This window comes from Pygoscelis adeliae, unplaced genomic scaffold (assembly GCF_000699105.1).
Source record: "Pygoscelis adeliae isolate BGI_AS28 unplaced genomic scaffold, ASM69910v1 Scaffold356, whole genome shotgun sequence".
In the NCBI taxonomy this organism is placed as follows: domain Eukaryota; kingdom Metazoa; phylum Chordata; class Aves; order Sphenisciformes; family Spheniscidae; genus Pygoscelis; species Pygoscelis adeliae.
Window position 1 is genome coordinate 663,705 of NW_008824949.1, and position 18,312 is coordinate 682,016.

Genomic DNA, 18,312 nt, shown 5'->3' on the forward strand with positions numbered 1-18,312 from the left:
TTGAAAACTCCTGAGTACAAATTATCTGCTCCTAGTGATTTGAAGATACCCAGCAAGAGCAGCAGCTGCTTACCTGCTCTTCTGCAGTGGGGGCATCTCACCTAGGGACCCTGCACGCCCGCTGCGCGCTGCTGCCCACCCCGCGTTACTGCAGACAAACTGCACCTTCAGCTAATCCTGGGCAAACAACAGGTTCCTTCTGATCTGGATTTAATTGAACACTCCTTCTTGCCCTTTATTCCATTTTTTCCTTAGGACCTTTGTTTCCCTCATTACTTGCCCACATGCCTTGTTTCTAATTCATATTTATTGCCGTGAACTTCCCCTTTTCAGCATTTGCTAATTATAAATACATATTTTATTACTGCATTTACTGCCCCTGAACCCAAGCTCATTTGCAAACCACCAGTACCCAGCTGTCTTGGTGTGGCTTTTGGACTTTCTAGGAAAATGTCCTAAAACCATTTTAAGTCGGGGCTGGAGGGAGAGAAGCCACGGCTACGTTATACCCTGCTACTGGCAGCAGTGAAATGGGGTTTTCGCATCCTGAAACGAAGAGTGTTGTGCCGAGTGGTATCAGTGAGGGAGGGAAATGGATTCCTAGTGACTCCCCTCCCTCCCCAGTAAATCACTCCTCAACAGGGCAACACCCCGCTTCCCACTGATGACGGGAGGCAGAGCAGCACCCCCCTTCCAGCCTGGCTCCCACCAAACACTGCTGCTGCTCCTTCTGGGGTTTTCCTTGCGAGTGAACAAACACGCTAACCCAGGAGAAACCTATCGGCTTTCCACCAGCTTCGGGAGTTGAACCGGTTCCCACGGGAAGCCCAAGAGTGCAGGACTGCGTGCCTCCCTCCCGGAGAAGAGGATTCCCTTCTGCAGCAGTTTCATGCTAACAGATCTCAGCTGCTCATGAAACCATCAGTCTCCTTCTCACTCAGAGTTTGCAGTTTAAATGTTTTTTTTTTTTTCCCCTGCTGTACACAGATGAAATCCTTTCTTTTAGGCGGTATAATTGTTGTGTAGTACGATCAGCTGAGGATTTAATTTGGTTTAAACTTCACAAATGTAATCAGCTAAGCAATACACTCACTTTAAGTTCTGTAATAATTTTCATCTGGCACGAGTAAGACTAAAGTAGGCTTGCCCTTGGGCTGGAAACAAACACTGACTTTGGAAACTACAGGATAAAATAGTAGAAACATCAAAGGTATTTCAGGTCCGGCAGCAGGAGACCTCAAGATGTGTCACTCAGACTGAAGCCTTCCGATGTTTGTGCAGATTTTCAACTTAAGAGCATAGCGAAGTGATTAATGAGCCATAACTCCTGCTGTCTGCTGCAATTTGTGCGTCTCTAGCAAGGTGATCTACTGTCCCAACATGTTCGTTAACTGCTGGGAAGTTGGGCCACAAAAGATCTGTATCTTTTGCATCTATATCATTAGCGGAGGGAATGAGAAAATACGCCCTTCCTGGCCAGATACACGGGAGATGAAAGGTGAAGAGCCCTCACGTTGGGTGACAAACTGCGGCAGTTTTGACTTTAAAAGTATGCGTAAGTAAATTAAAATCTCCATCTAAGGCTGTAAATTGCTTCCAGTGTTGCTCAGACAGATTATCCTCGTCCGTCAGCCATTTAGGAATTCAAAACATTGCTACAGACTTTCCCAGCTTAAAAATAAGTCTTCCACATCATCAGAAACATGTACGAGCTAAAAAAAGCTTCTTTATGGAAAGACTAGAGATCTGCCCCGTAGGACATACTGAATCAATCCTCAGTTCTCATGCTGCATTAAAAGGAAGTACAGACTGCTGCTGCCGTTGTCCCCCCTGCATGCAGGTAAGTGCATTGCACGGCAGAGTTGGTGTGCGTGAAAGGCAAACTTGGGGAATGCTGAGAGTTTAGAGAGGGCTTGTAAACAGCTTGAAGCACGTACTTCCTTTCATTCCAAGCCTGTTAAAGCCTAGATCATCTTTCCTTTCTCTCCCCCTCCAAAGCTTAGGTAGGTGGGAAGCAGACTTTTCTCATGCTTTGCAGAAAATTGTATTCGAGGATACAATCCAAGCCAGGAAATGCCAGATCTGGCCGTAGTATAATGGAAATGTCACTGAAGCAAAGAGCATTGCGACATCCTGGACTGGGGACAGTTTCATTTTTGCTTTCTAGGCACCCAACACTGCAAGCCTCTCTCTAGATCCTAGAGAGAAGAAAAATGTACAGGGCTTCTCGAGGAGACATAGAAACCTCAGGAAGAGGAAGCGCGAGTTAGAGGAGGCTCCTGCCTTGGACTTCGCTGTTCCTCCTGCCAGGATGCATTAATTTTCTTTCCTCATTTTAATAGGCTGCATAAAGATCACCCTGAAACGTAGCCCCAAAACTTCCCTCCAAGGTCCAAAGGCAAACGAACTAAAAACCCAAAGTGCTTTCCTCTAGGGATCTTTCTTCAGCATGTCCCAGGCAATATGAAGCTAAACCAGACAGCTGTACAAAGAAAGAGACAGAATCAGCTGGTCAGAGTCAGGGGCAACGACCATTTGTTTCGTTCCCTGCAGGCTGCAGACCGAAGAAGTGATCCCTGCTGGGTAACACACCCGTGGTCAGCCCGTTCATAGTGTGCTGTGAGGCGCGGCTGTGGCTTCTCAGCTTCTACAGATCGGTGATCTTCAGCTGTCGAAGCTCAAGTGTGATAAGTCACTTCTGTTAACGTACTGTTTAGGCTTTTAGGAGCCAGATTTAGAAGGAGGTGATGAACTTTTATTCCAAGCCTAATTGGTATTTAGGGTATGGAGGGGGTTTGGTTTGCTTGTTTTTAAACACATTTCAACTCCTTTCCCCCTCTCTGACAGAATTCAATTCTGAAGCTCATGCTGTTTCTCTTTCTGCCATTCATCCACCTTCTAAAGAGTTCAAAATGTCCCTCATTGAGTATTTAACCTTAAATGCTGAGCTAAAGCCAAAGCGCTTTAAAAAGATGCATCAGGATTTCCTTGAAGCAAGTTTTGTTTCAGAAAAGCAGAACTTGACCCTTTTAGTCTTTGTTCTGGAAGCAGGACACCTTCCCAAAGCCCATATGGTTTGACCATTTTAAAGTGACCAGAATGCAAACCCTGTAAGTACGTAGGCGCTGGTGGTTTCAGCTGTTAATGCTGCTATAAGCAGCCGTGGTTTGTGAAGTAAAATGCTGCAGACCACTGGCTCATAGTACTGTGGTCCCAGGGGTAGATTCTACTTGGAAACGAGCAAGTCCCGTAGCATCCGATCACAAAAGTGCTAGGTGTATAGCCAGAGGCATCGTCTGGCTGTGAAGGACCTGGTCCCCCATCAAAAGTTCAAATTCAGGCAGTTTTGGCCTATTTATAGGAACACACAGAATGTTTTTCTGCACCACCTACTGCCTACTTTGCACTACTGCCAAACAGCCAGTGTGCAAACGGCAGCTTCAGCAAAGGGGCAACTCCAATCAGCTCTAAAAGCACCAACAATGCCAACCTACATCTGTGCAGCGGCTCCAGCGCTGCGTAGGTGTTGGCCAACACTCGAGGCTAGACCTGGACAGAAAAACATTCATGAGACAGAAAAGCTGAGCCTGCCAGCCATATCCCATAACAAACAGCTCACTGGCTTGGGCACTCATTTAGGAGGTTGGTATTACGTGTCTACAGGAAAATAATTAAAAAAAAAAAAAAATCATGCACACTCCGCCCAATTTGGAAAGGACAATTCTCCCATGTTCAAGACAAACTGGATGCATACAAGGCTGGGTCAGCATCTCCCTCTGGCTCTCTGGATCAAAGATCACACGAGGTGGAGAAGGGAGAAAGAATCCTCTAGCATTTTCTCAGCAAACTATAAACCGACAGAGCTGGGCTCAAGGCTTTGCTCCAGTATTTGTGGAACTGTTTCCATTTCCTTTCCCCTTTGCATTTCAGACAAAGGAAGACCAAAGCCCACTCCTGAATAATGCAACAGCCTGGCGCTTAGGACACTCAAGTGAAAGGCAGGAGACCCAAGTTCAAGTCCTTGGCTTGAGTCAGGCAGAGCACAAACATCGAATTCAGATTGCTTATTTCCTACAACACAGTACACCGACATCTCCTTTGATATTTCACTGCTTTTGACCTGCACAACCACTGAAGAAAACTTTGGCAAAGTTAGCACCTGCCATAACCAGTGGGGCTTTTTGTTGGGGTTTTTGGTGTTTTGTTCCCCCCCACCCCCAATGAATCGCCATTTTCTCAGTAGGTGTTTGAAACAGGGTTCTTGGTCATACTGGTATAGCATTAGCTGGGCTAGTTAGTGCACCCCGACACTGCTGCAGGAGTGCGCCCATGTGTTTTTATAAATTATGTATGTGCTAGAATTAGCTTATTAAAGAACTCCTGAAGAACTATGTGCATATGCATATAGTAATTCAGTTGTTGCAGCTATTTGCATTACTCTCTGGTACTCTGCGGACCCTGCAGCAGAGCACCGAGCTTCCCAGGTCTGGCAAAGACATTCGGAGAAGCCGAGTGGGTGAAGATGAGAGAAAGCATGAGATGTAAAGGGTACCTCTCTCCATAGTACTGCCTGTAAAAAAAGAGATGAAAACTCACCAACATGAGCATTTTAACTCAATGAAGCAATAACAAAAATCCTGTCTTGCTCTTGTCCACAAACAGCAAAATAAATTATAAGTGCAAACGAAAGCATCCCAAGACCTTAGTAATATCAGGCCACATCAGCTTCTGATGGCCGCAGTGAGCAAGAGACCTCTATCTGTTCACTAGGATGCGACAATGCAGGGAAGTGCAAGACCTCAGCAGCAGACCTAACTGCATTTATCTTCTTTAAATACCTGAGGAAGAGTGATTTTCTAGCTACCAAGTGACATGGCTTATAAACAGAGATTAGGACCAGGTTTCAGTCACTTATTCTATTATGAAACTTAGGGGGAAAAAAATCCACTGCAATTTTTGGAGAAGAAAAGGTTCTGAAATAAGCTGTCCCTCCCAATTATTACTCCAACTGAGACAGGCTGGATTTCAGAACATACTGCAACCAACTGGTATACCCATGGTCAAACCCCTGTGCTCTTCCCTTCTCAAGGCGGCTGTATCTTTCTGCGTGTGCTTTGTCTGCGAGAGCGAGCTGCTCCCCAGCAGCGAAGGGTGATCTCCATTGAGCCACTCGCCTTGGAGAAGGCTCGCCAGCTTTGTAAGAGGATCACCTGAGAGCTGGAAAACCCCCAGCAGAACTTTGGTTGGTAGATCCTCCTGCATCTTTGAAAGCGGTTAATACCCGAGCCCAGAAAAGCCTCGTGCTCGCCTGCTTCAGAGGGAGAGTCGGCTTCGACTCTCTCACAAACAGGTTGCTTTGACATGAATGCCTTAAACAGAGAAAGCTGAAATAAGCAAATACACAGCTTGGGAGCTTGTAGAAATATCAAAAAGAATTTCTTTAAAGATCAATCTTTCTCTGTGCAAAGTGTTATGAAAAGGCGTTTTTCTTTCCCACTGATAAGGTTTTCTGGAGATGAACTGTACAACCCGGCTTAGCAAATTTCCTGCCATAACAAGTTGTGTGGTAAGTAAATAGCGGCTAACTAACAACGTAGTTCAGTATTTACACAGCCTTTTCGTTTCTAAGTACATGGCACAGATTATTAGAGAAGGTGAAATCTCTTCAGACAAACTTGTAAGATCCTCCACTGAACGGCTTACTCCCTTTCCCCAGAAACAGGGAGTGACAATCCTGGGACAAGCAGCCCAGGAAACTGCCAGCACGCGGCCCGGTCAGCAACCCAGCGTAGGGGGGAGAGAGCAGATGCACGGGGTCAATGACAAAGCAAAGCAGCCTACAAAGAGCAGCTCCTTCCATTGTCGGCTACCTGCAGCAGACATGCCGCTGCTTGCTTGGGGTTTTTTTTGTCTTTTCCAGATAACGCAGCTGCCTAGCGCTGATAACATTTATGTATGTGAGAAGGTGAACCCACTGATTCGGAAGCTGCAGTTCTTGTGTGCACTGAAATTTCCTGTGAACAAAAGGTTAAGATCGCAGCCTACCTTCCTCCTCCTCCTCGACAGAAACTAGAAATAACAAGCATGCAGACAGCACGGGAGGCTGTCTTGGGGAAACCACGGCAAACCTTTATGCCCAGAGCCTGTAGAGGAGCGGTGACACCAAACCCGGGAGCTTTTATTCTGCTTTTGAAAACAAACAAAAGAACCAGAAAGTGAGACCACGAGGCATTTGAGAAAACACTGAAAAAAGATGACCGTGTCAAAGGAGAGTGGAGATGCTCATTCACCAGCAATCTGGGCATTCTTTGGAGGAGTGCAGAAGGAGTGACAGCTGAGAAAATTTTCCAATGTAAAGAACTTTTAAAAAATAAAATAATAAAGTTCTGACTCAGCAACCTCAAGATGTTGGCTAAAAGCCAGCAATTACAATAAGGTGCTTATACAACCAAGGAGAACAGTCCCATAGTGATCTTGACTGCAGTGATCTAAAACACAATCAGTGCAGAACAATTTTTTCAATAAGGTAACAATGTATCAGCTTGTTCTTACTGCCACTTCCACTCCTGTTTGAAAACATCCCTTTCCCTTTCAGCCATCTTACGTGCTTCTTAAATACTGCATCATACGCTTATTCAAGTTCTCGCGCAGCAAAGCTGACCAAGCGTGGGCAAACAGCCTGCAGCACACAGTAGTTGTAAGAAAATTTTTCAGCTCGTGTTCTTCACTCTCCCTCCCATAGCTTTCCTTCCCAGCATCCCTTCTGAAGCGCCCCTTTACTTTCATCATGTTTTAACAGGGCATCTTCCTTCTTTCCCCAGGTACCAGGTAGCTGTGCGTATGAAATAATTATTCCGAGACCAGTGCTGTACAGCAGTGTACTGCTAGAGTCATATTGAAAGCAAAAGTCTCCTATTCCTTAAAATAATCTAGCCCTTCCTCGGTCACTGGGCTTGAAGGCCTGTGACAATTACTGGGGTCAAAAGAAGCCTCTTTTTCTGTTGTCAGCACTGCAAGGCACAAACACGTAGTTTTCGTGTCCTTTATAGGTGGTTTCTTTTCTCCTTTGCACACTGACTCCTCTTACCTTGTTGCTAGGGAAGCAAGTGCAACTTCGCCGGTTCCAGCATGCCAGAACGGAGAGGACTCACTAGATACTCCGTTAAAAACAGAGCCCAGGCAAGAAAGGACTCCATCGACCTGAACAGAACGCCAGTTCACGGCAGCCGGAGCTACGCTCTTGCTCAAGTTCTGATTGCCAGACTTGGGAGTCCCAGCATCCTCACACATGCGGATGTTTCTCCGAAGCTCTCCCGTACACACACAACTCAGTTGTATCCACCTACCCATCTGCAGTTCTAAATATTTGCAGCACAGTGGTGGAAAACAACCCTGATCCCCAATGCCAACCAATTTTGAGCTGTGGGCTAAGAAAACTGCTAAAAAAGCAGTTTTTAGACTTTACCACGTGTTGCTGTTAATAACATGCATCAGTTACGTTATCCATCCTTCCGCTATTTTCTCTTTGGCCTGCTGACTCCCAGAAGTAAGCACATGGGGGAAAGGGAGGGCACAGTCAAGATACATCCCAACACCCAGAGCCATACTCTTAATAAATAATAATAACAATCATGAACCTCTATGTTAAGCTCACAGAAAGGCATGTTTCAATGCCTGATTTTTAATAGCCCTTGGTTAGAGTGAGGCCTACAGCATAATACCTTCCTCTTGCCAAACGATCACATTTTAATATAGTGATGACACTGTGTTACTCAGTTCTTTGCTTTAAAAAACCCCACAAAATTCAATGTCACCATGGGAACAGTCTAAAGTTGATTTTGGAAAGAGGCTCATTTCCTATAGCTTTTCTGTTGGCATAAAAATAATGTCACTGAACTGTATCAGAAGCAAGTGCTTTATGAAGTATCATCTCTAAAGATACCATTCAGTTCTGAAAATATCCTCCCTAACGGTTGCATTTCTTTAGTTTCTGAAACAGAATAAAGGGCCCAGAAAGGTTTCTTCCCTGTTTTTCTCAACAAGAAACACATCCCAAGCTACCACCAGTGTGATCTAATTCAATCATTCTTCAGCCTGTAATGTGTAATAAATGTCAGTATGGAAAAATTCCTTCTTAGAAGAACAATTAAAACTTAAAGCAGTCATCCTGGTTGGCTGGCTGAACAAACGACACATGTTCACACAAGAATAATTCAGTCAACCGTCTTAATAAGGATTTACTTTAAACAGAACCTTGTATGGGTACACTAGACTCAGTCTCATTAAGGAGGAAGTTGGATTTTTATACAGCATGAACCATTGGCAATCTAAAACAGACCCACTGAAGAATGGAATGGAGAATCAAACGCAATGCTTCAGACCCAAGCTCTATGTGCCTTTAATACTTTCTTTTTCCTTTTCTTTTTTTTGTTTTTTTTTGAGAGAGTGCACGCTACGACAGACATTTGCATTTATCATGTTTTTAACTTCTTTTCTAAGGATGAACTCTCTGAATCTGCATCTTCCAACTCCGCTCTGTGTCTTTTCAGTCCTCCAAGACATTGAGTACTCTCACTGCCCGTAGGATGCAAGTCAGCAGTATCTTCTCTCGTGCTCACATTGTAGCTGTTGGAGTCCATTTCAGACAGGCAGCAGTCTTTGTGCAAGGTCACACCCATCTGTACAAGGTTGCCATTATCAGCATTTGAGTGCACCTGTAGTCCTTGTGTCACAGCCTCCTGCTCTCCAAAACTCTGTCCGTTGTTGAAGCATGAAGGGCGAAGATGCAAGTGGCCGTTATTGTGGTTAATGCAGGAGGTGTCGAGGCTCCTCTCCTCACTGTCATCAGTCTGGTTTCTGGAGCAGTGACCCGACATGCTACAGATGGCGACAGTGGAGAACGAAGGGACCAGTGAGTGATGGCTTGATGCTGGTTGACAGTTTTGACTATTTTTCTGTTCCACAAGTCCTGCAGTCTGAATGCATGGTTCTTCAGTACAACTATTTAGCCCTTTGCAGTTAGCTTTTCCATTGAGCTTTTTAGTCTCAAAAGAATGCTCTATACCTCCACTGCTAGTGTCTTCAGATGTGTTTTCTTGACCCTCCATCCGCCGCTGATTGTCACATTCATGAGCTTGACCATTACTAGAATTTTCTATCAAGCCACACTCTTTTAAAGTTTCTTTGTTGTGGCTTTCGGTAGGAAGAGCTGGGGAACCTTGAGGAACTACTGAACTCAAGTTCCTAGCATCTTCCTTATTTAGCGAGTGTGCTGTACTGTGCCTTCCACTAGTTCCTGGTTTCCCTTCGTCATTCTCCCCATCTCCTCTGGAGGACTCACCATCTTTACCAGCGGAATATGATATGTAAGAATAATGAAGCCATTTGTAAGCTTTGTAAATCTTTCTCTCCACTGATTCACTGTCTGAACAAGGAGAGGTCCTTTCTTTGAGAACTTCTTTGTTGGCTGAACTCCTTTCTGGTGAAGAAGCTGGAGAAGAAGATAAATCATCTACTTTGATCTGGGGGTAATCATAGATATCCTCACCTATGTAGGGGGTCACATTCTCCGTGTTAGTACTAGTCCTTTCCTCCTTTTGCACCTTCTGTCGGCGCCTCAGTGCATTGCGCTGCCTCATAGATGTGCGTCGTTCATTCAGTTCCTCTTCATCTTCTGTACTGCTGCTGCTGCTGGAACTGCTGGATTCGTTCTCCTCAGGACTTGGGGACCGTGGCCGTCGGAAAAGGTCTGTATCTAGTTCTGCCTCACAGGTATTGTCATCAGAATCAGACTCATTGGAAAGGGCCAGGAGACGTTTATCCTGATACTTTCTCAGTGCAGAGAGCCTCTGCTGACGGGAAGCCACGTCTTCTCTGGCTGAGGGGGATTCAGTTGATCTTAAGGCCCTTAAGTTATAGGCAGTTTCATCAGACTCTTCAGCCACATGTGGTGGGGAGTGATGCAAAGAGGCGGAGGACTCTGACTCGCTGTAAGCGGAGCGTTCACTTACTCCTGCATGGAGCTGCAGGATTGTGCTCTCACTGAGGTCGCTGTCTGAGTCAGAACTCCAGCCCTCAATCTCCCGGCGCACCAGGGAGTCAAAAAAGGCCATCATTCGTGGATCTTCCTGGACTGACTGGTTGGCATAATCATGGGACAATCCGCTACCACTGTTCAACACAAGACTGATGTACTCTTCGTGAGTGTAGAGGCAACGCGAATCATCCTCAATTCTACCATCCAGATCCCCTGTGCAGTCAGGCTGTTTGTAAGGACTCCAGATCTGTAACAGAAAATAAAAAAACCACGTTATGTCTTTGGATTCATAAACTATTACAAGCATGTGAAATAGAACAGTAGTGCAAATATCTGGAACAATTGCAAGTTGCAGACTGTTTTTATTAATTTTTATCCCTCAGACCCATACTTGCAAGTATTCCAGAGGTGAGGTTTTTTCCTCCCCTTTTACAAATGTGTTTTTCCTGCATCTATTTCACCCATCCAGAACTTAAAAGCTCTCACACTGCAGATTATCCATCATTTCAATATTTCAGCGTGTAATAATTTCTCCCAAATTGCAGGGCTCTATTTTTATGTAATAGGGGATGCTTACTCACTAACGGTAAGAATAGTTTGTTGCCTACAATACAGTCTTAGCACTAATGAAGGCACTTGTTTCCCAGGAAACTAGAGTTGCTTGTGCCAGTGATGTAGAGTAACATTTCATCCAGCTGCACAGTCAGTCGCACCTGATCAGCAGGCAGGGAGCTGAATGTATGGGGGTGAAAAGCAGGCCTGCACTACTCCCTTTAGGGAACAGCCGTGAAGGAAAGCAAGCATCCAACATCCTCTCAAGACACCGCAGCAGTTTTTAGTTAGTGGGGAAAGGTGAAGGAGAAGAGTTTTACTGAAAGCTACTTTTGAAGTGGAGAGAGGTAGTAACATTGCGAAGTCTAACGATTTAACCACTAGCAACAGCCTTGACTGTGCTGTCCACCTAGCCTTCCCTCGGTTTTCCTGGTGTGGAGGGGGGGTGGTGGGGAAAAGCCCCAAAGAAGATCCACCAATATCCCTAAGAAACTGGTAATCCATAGCAAACATAACAGTTGGATCTCCTCACCTTTCTCAGTTTTACTCACAGATTCGGGAGCAATATGATTAAGGCACTCATTGGACAACCACTATCACTTTATTTTAGATCAATGGTTAACGTGATGCACAACACTTATTGTAAGCAGAGCTAGTATGCAAGCCTATCCACGGTACTGCCTTAATGTTCTGCTTATAAAATACTCGATTTCAGTCATGCTTTGGTTTTACCAAGCTAACAAGCTCAGGGGGAAAAAAATTCTATGCCGGCTGTTTATACCAGGTTGGCCGTTTGGAATAGACTTTGGCAAAAACACCTAACTTTTCCCAATAGAAATTAGTCGAGTTTTGTTCCAAGTAGACGAAACCCGCTAATAAAAAGAGCCTTTTGCCATGTAAATGGGATAATCAGCACTCATCTCACAAGATGCATAGTTAACACATGCAACATAATCTGACACTACCATGACAAGCACTATAAAAAAAGCCCACAAGAATGCCAGTAATTCTGTATTCACAGAGATTTTCAACAGTGTACATACAGTAAGACCATACACCTTTAATATTGGAAGTAAACCAAATTATTATTGGAAGTAAAACAAAATAAACTAATTACTATTACTTGTTCAGCACAGCCAAATTTAAGATGTACAGGTAACCTTTATTCTGGAATTCTCCCAAACTTGAATGCCTTTACTTTGCATCCTCTGGAATTTATGGTTAACAGAGCTTCCACATGTGACCTGGCTATATAGCTAAAAGAGACACTATTCAAAAATTAAAGTGGGCTGCAGATATACCTTTTTCTGTATGGCAATCATCAAGCTGCCTTTCGGAGCAAAGGCAAAGGAATTTTACATTGCATTACATTAGCCTGTTCCTAGGAACATGTCTCAATATCAAGGTGTATTTGCTCTTTGTACTTAATTGCTATTTTTATTAGCTGCAGTACTTAAGCAAATTCTCAGTACAGTTCATTAATATAATATTCGAAACCAGAATGAAGACAGTCTCCATTGCTTGGTTCAAGCACTGCACTTACTAGACATACAGCTCACAGGACAAGCATCAGGTTTGGATAAAGATAACAAAACCCAGCCTAAGCCCACTATGTATAGACTTTCATCAATCACGCTTAACCTTTTTGAATTATTCAAGAGAACAGAAAGAATCTCTCTTCACCCTCTAATTATTTCCCATGCTCCACTTCCTAAAGACAAGGTAGGAAAGAGTCTTCTCTCAGTGGATGCATGAGAGATATCGTTGATTTGGGGATACACCAAGTTTTTGAGTAGAAAAATAGAACTCTACTTGCTCAAAGGACTACTCTGAATTGCTGCCCTCTTGATGATTTAACTAGCACATGTTCAGTACCTTCTCTCACAATTTATCAGATCTTTTCCCCCTCTGTCTCAGTACTGAGCATTTCAGCAAGTAGATCAGATCTTTTTGTATTTAAGAAGCATATACCTTCTTGTAAATGTACAATACCCACTGTATGCCTGGACAAGCAGGCTGGCATGCTCCTTCCTCAAATAGTCTTAGCAGTGTTAGATTGATCACTAGGTTTTATAAAACTTTATTTTTTAAGCATGAGAATTAGAAAACTCTTAAGATTCTATATGATCCAATATAAATGGAGGAGAGGTAGTCTGTTCTGAAGTCCCTCTGGGAAAGATCTGTTTTGTATTGAAAAGTCATCTAAAAAGGTACATAAAGTGTGCACAGAGAGATTCCACATCCTTGTTAGTGCTACCAGATCTTTCTGCTCACTCTGCAAGCATCAGAGAAAATACAGCAGTGTTAAATATTGAAAAGATAGCTACAAAGAGTCCATAGTGAAGCTTTTCCCTTCCGAGACAGATTTGTTCAGAGAGAAGGAGTAAATAACAGAGAGAAGTCAAGGGAATTCAGGATTAATACCTGTTTGTATTTGTACAGGATCAGATGTCTCTGGAGATTGATATCCCTACTTTTTAGACATTTTGCCATGAGGAAGTGCGAGGGCCTGCCAGAGTCCCAGAAAGAAATCAGACTAAGAATCTATCCTTTGCAGAACCAGGAAGTCTGGCAGAAAACTGGCAGCAACTGGTCCACTGCTCTCTGTGGCATCTGAAATGGGCTTCTTTTGGAGTGCCTTTCCCTTTTTTTCATCATCTGACTGATGCCATGTCGAAGAAGAATGTGAGCAAATTGGAGAAAGTAAGTTGGCAAATCATCCCACTGAAGCAACAATCTATCAAGAAGTTCTTTCTCTGTCAGAGGATTAAGGAGCTGAATATTACTCACTGATGCCCCGAATATGGATATAAAAATAGGAACAATAACAGAAAAGGGGAGTAAAAAACCGGTTCTCTACTTCAGCAGAGATGCTTCAGAGAGCATCTTTGAATTGCTTGTATTCCAAATTTTCAAACAAAAGAAGTAGTTATGCCCACAGCGTGAGAATAATTAAACCAGCTATATTAGATTATCTGATTAGGCAGAGGCAGCTAGCCACAATGACATTAATCTGTCACCACAGCAACCTGGGCAAATAGACTTTGCTATCTTTGATATACTGATGATTTTTAAACAAATGGGCCCTACAACAGTTATGCTCAGAACCACAGAGTATTCCATTTCCAATACAAAAGAGTATTTCTTTCTAAAAATCCTTATGCACTTTATTTTATCTTTTCTGGAACTGCTTTCTAACTGCATAATTCTCCATCGCCCTCCTCTAAGCCCCACACATCAGAGGGAACGTCTCATTTATTTCTCCTGCAATGCAATTCATTTTCCTGCCAGCACACCCTAATGTCTCACATGCTTAACTGAGGAGAAAGTGGTATTTTTCTGTTTTATATTACTTTAGCCCTTGTGGTGAATGCTTGCTGCAAATAATAATTTTAGTTCACAGATGTGCTTTTCCATACAATTTTACTGAGGTTCACGTTTCTGAAATGGAGGGCAATGAGCAATTCATCTGGGTTGATGTGTCCAGCACACACTATCTGGAGTCAAGGCTTCTAGTATCCTTTATTAATGAGCTTGTTCAGTCTTATTTTAGGTTTCTGAAGCCTCCTCACTTGAATATTCACACACACACCCCCATCTTATCCAATGTATTCTCAGTCCTAGCAGAAATCAAACCCTAAGCCACTGAGTTACTGAATTATATTCTTGCAGGTGCTTTACAACAAAATAAAACTAAAGCAAAAATAACGTAACCACAAAGGTCAAAATCGTTCTTGTGAATGCTATTCATTTCAGCAGGGCTAGGCCTGAGATTAATTTGTATCTCATTTGCAATCAGCATTAAAATAGCAAGTGTGTTGGCAGAAGCACGTGGAATTGTTGAATGGCTTGTCTGTATCATGCCTTGATGCTGGTGCTATCAGTTCCTCACTTCTAGAAGTACTAAATTTAGGCCAGCTAGTCTAAAAATTAAGGGCTCAGACAAACAACTGCTTGCATCCACATTTTTAATTCATCACAGAGTTTCTACAATTGAGGGAATGGAATACTAGCCAACCACAGTGAAGTTATCTTCTGTGATTTAATTCCAGAAAGATTTTTAGAAGACACTTGAAGGACAGCAAAAGGAAGGACACTTCTTAAGGAACCAATTAAAACAAACCAACAAAAACTAACAAAACAAGAAAACATCAAAAAAACTAACTACAATTTTTATTTATGGCTCTTCCTCTTGTCATCTCAACCTCTCCAAGCAAGCACATCAAGCATTTATATGGAGGAAAGATAGCCATGCAAGGGAAGGACTTGTGTTCCCAGCTGTTTTTAATGCAGTAAATAGCCCCTCAGAACTCCTGGTGGTGTTTTTCCTGTTTTGCCCTTCTGCTAGCGGCAGTTACTAGCCTCCAGCCCATCTGCAGAAGTAGCTGGAATGAAGAAGAAACCACCATTGTATGGTCACCCACAGATCGCTGTTCACTAAGACAGTACCTTTAAAGAGTGAAGTCATGCAGATCAGACAAGGTATGAGCCTTAAAACAACCTGATCCCCAAACGAGACGCATTACAAGCTGAGACAAAATGACATACAACAAAAGGGTAATAAGTTCTGGCTCGCTAGTAAACTTAAAACATTAAACACCTTTCCCTTAATTTGTTTCTAGCTTGCAATGTTTGGGGAATTCAGTTCCTTCAAAGCAGCTACACGAGTTCTATTGCACATACTGCGACACAACAGGCGTTCTCTTCTAAGGAAGCATTCAAGCAGAGGTGTCTTTGAAAGAGTTACACAATCTGTGACTGGGGCCTTAATCGAACTAACCTTTTAACCACTAGGCAAAAAAACCCCCGCCAAAACCCTAGCAGAAGTACACAAAAGCAACACAGGGGATGTTTATACCAGTGCTAATCCAACAGTCTAAGCACACTCATGCAGGAAGGATTCATAGGGTGAAGGGTCAGCAGATCTAAAATCCAAAAGGGAGAATTCAGGCTGCGTGAATCAAGTTCCCAAAGCAAAAAAAAATGCCTCTGGCAAAACTGTTGTTAAACAGTGGCGGTTTGACTTCTTGGAAACTGAAAAATCAGTGAGCTGCTAAAACTGTTCCATGCACTTTTTTCAAACCCTGTATTTGATAGATTTGTGATCAAACCTGTCAGAGGGACACAGATGAAGAAAAAAGTAGAAAAGCAAACTGAAGTACAGTGGAAGATAGAAGAGAAGGAAAGCTGAACTACAATCAGAACCCAAATGCTGATAGTAGCTGTAATGCAAGTGATGCAGCTGGGCACTGGGCCACAGTCCTAAGGATTTGGGCCAGTTCTGATCCACAAGTTGCAGAACACTAAAACATTCCTTTGCAGGACAAGTTCATTCAGTCAACTTGTAGCTGACTAAAGCATTTACTAATACTCAAACGACCTCATTTATAGCCACATGCAGGTAAGACTTTTATGAAGTCATTCAACAAATAGTTAGAAGCAGCATCAGTTCTCATTATCCTACTTAAAAATTAAATCATTCTGGTTTCTTTCATCTTGTTGATAGACTTAAATTATAGCAAAATTTCTATGGCAGCAGATTGCAAAATGCATTAGTGTAGCATCATCATCTGCCTCCCCACCCTCAACCTTTGCTATTAGAACTGACAAAAAAAGTTTCTGCCTTGCCTCCACAATATCGGCAGTCTTTCCTTAAAGAAAGAAAGTTTCAGAACCTAACAAAGTTTGTTACCGCTTTACATTCCACATAAAAAAGCACAAACTTTCTAAAAATACTGTACATTGTTAGAGGATTCAGAAAAGACATATTGTGGAAGGTATTAAGAGTCCTGTTTCCTCTGGAAGCCACAGAAAGGTATGTTGAATTGATTCAATGCAGAAGTGTGTACAAAAATTATAGAAGGGCTCCTGAGGCAGTATTTGGGCCAAATTCAGCTAGGTCAGGCTAGGCTAAGGCTCAACAATACTCTTTGGAGAGATTTTTATTAAATTTTAGCTCAAAGTATCAGAAGTCTTAGGAGATCACGTTACAGCTGTGACCAAACTCTCCCGAGAAAGACTGTTTGCATTATACATCAGTTATGTACAGAACGATAATGGAAAAAACCTCCTTTTTCAAGGTACAAATCCAGGAAATTCTGATCTTATCCCTTACCTCTAAAACCTTTAAAATTGAAATGGAGTTTAAAGTTGAAACGCCCCATTAAAAATTTGCATCAGTTTAGCCAGCAAATGAGATATACCACTTTACGAAAGAATAAGATGAGAAGACAGAATGGGTGTGGAAAAGAACGATGCTGAGCAAAACAAAGCATTTACTTCTTCCTGAAATATTGAAAGAACACATTTTCTGATAATTAATCTTACCTTTATAATCTTTTCAACGCCAGAAGAACAGATCATGTAAGTGTAAGGATTAAACCGGACTTGGTTTACAATTGACCGATGACCTTTCAATACCATAAAAGCACCATTGACGACCCTGCCAATGCCACCTGGGGAAAAAACAAGCACACACTGAAATGAATAAGTAAATCTTCATATTGCTTTCATTCATAATCATTTAACGTTGTATTATATTTGACATGTGCTTCAGCTTTATTTTGCAGTATTTTAAGGCCTGCGTTGGCTGCAGAATTCCGATTTTATGAGCAATGCCCTATGAAAAGCGGCAAGTTTGATGAAAAGCATCCTTCCTGCAAATTAGGACTTAGAAACTACTTTAGTTCAACTATCTAAACAATGAAGGTTTTTGACCTAATATGACAAGTATGTGAATAAGAACAACATACACACTTAATGAAATCACCAGTGAAACCATAGTGCCTAAGGCATGACACTACTCACAGTTTGTAAATTTGAAGCAGAGAGAAATAAAGAGGTTGACTTTTTAAATAGCTATACTCTTTATTTTTTAATTTATTTTTTAAATCAGCAATTCATTACTGTCACAGTTGACTCTAGTCTGATGGGTAGGAATCAAAAGGAGGCAATCTTCAAGGCCTGAGTTACTACATTACAGCTGGACTTAGTATAGCCTTCCCTAGGCCGGGATCTATAGTAACTTGTATTTCTGTGAATCAAGCTTGAAGAGGGACCTGAAATAACACATCTGACCAGTGGGTTATATCATTCTTTGTCACAAGGCAGGGAATTAGCTGAAGTGCTTTTGTGCTAATGGTAAAACTCAAAACAGAAGTCAGACAACTTTTCTGCTTGGTCACTGACTCTTATTAGGTCTATACACCAAAGCAAGAAACTGTCACACAGTAATTTTTTATATTCATAGATTCACACAATTAAAACAATACATTTGTTAGAAAGTACACCTGTGTTACTGAATAAACAAGTATCAATCAACATGCTATGATTAACATCTTCAGTGAAAGAAACCAAAACTTTTAAAAGAGGGGAAGTAAAAACTGAAAACCACTTCAGAGGAAAACAATCTTGCTACTTACAACTCAAAGCTCATAAGCACACCTTACAGAAAGTTAAAATAATTTCATTAGCTTCTGTGCTATTTATAGTTGTCTTAACACTAAACAAGTAAACTTCATGTTCTTCTTGCTGAAGATGTTTGCTATCCTCCTTTGTCTGCAACAGGAACTCTTTCAGCTGAAATAGCTTCTGGTTTGAGCCGTAAGCCCAGTGTTGAACAACTTGTCTTCTAAAACAGAGTCAGAGTTCTCCTGCAATACATATTTCCTAAAGAAAAACTGGCATTAACACTGAAGAGTAACAAGAAAGACGGGTCAAAAAAA

General features: G+C 42.3%; 1 protein-coding gene across 2 annotated transcripts in view; it reads right to left on the minus strand.

The window, feature by feature from the left end:
- Nucleotides 1-8,212: 8,212 nt before the first annotated feature.
- DCAF5 (DDB1 and CUL4 associated factor 5) overlaps nt 8,213-18,312 on the minus strand; it is an 80,061-nt gene continuing 69,961 nt past the window's right edge. For both annotated transcript variants that reach the window (XM_009325577.1, XM_009325578.1), the window contains 2 exons: nt 16,916-17,043; nt 8,213-10,283 (listed from right to left, as the gene is read on the minus strand). In XM_009325577.1, the coding sequence (XP_009323852.1) occupies nt 8,475-10,283; nt 16,916-17,043 (1,937 nt within the window). In that variant the 3' untranslated portion in view covers nt 8,213-8,474. The remainder of the gene's footprint in view (nt 10,284-16,915; nt 17,044-18,312) is intronic.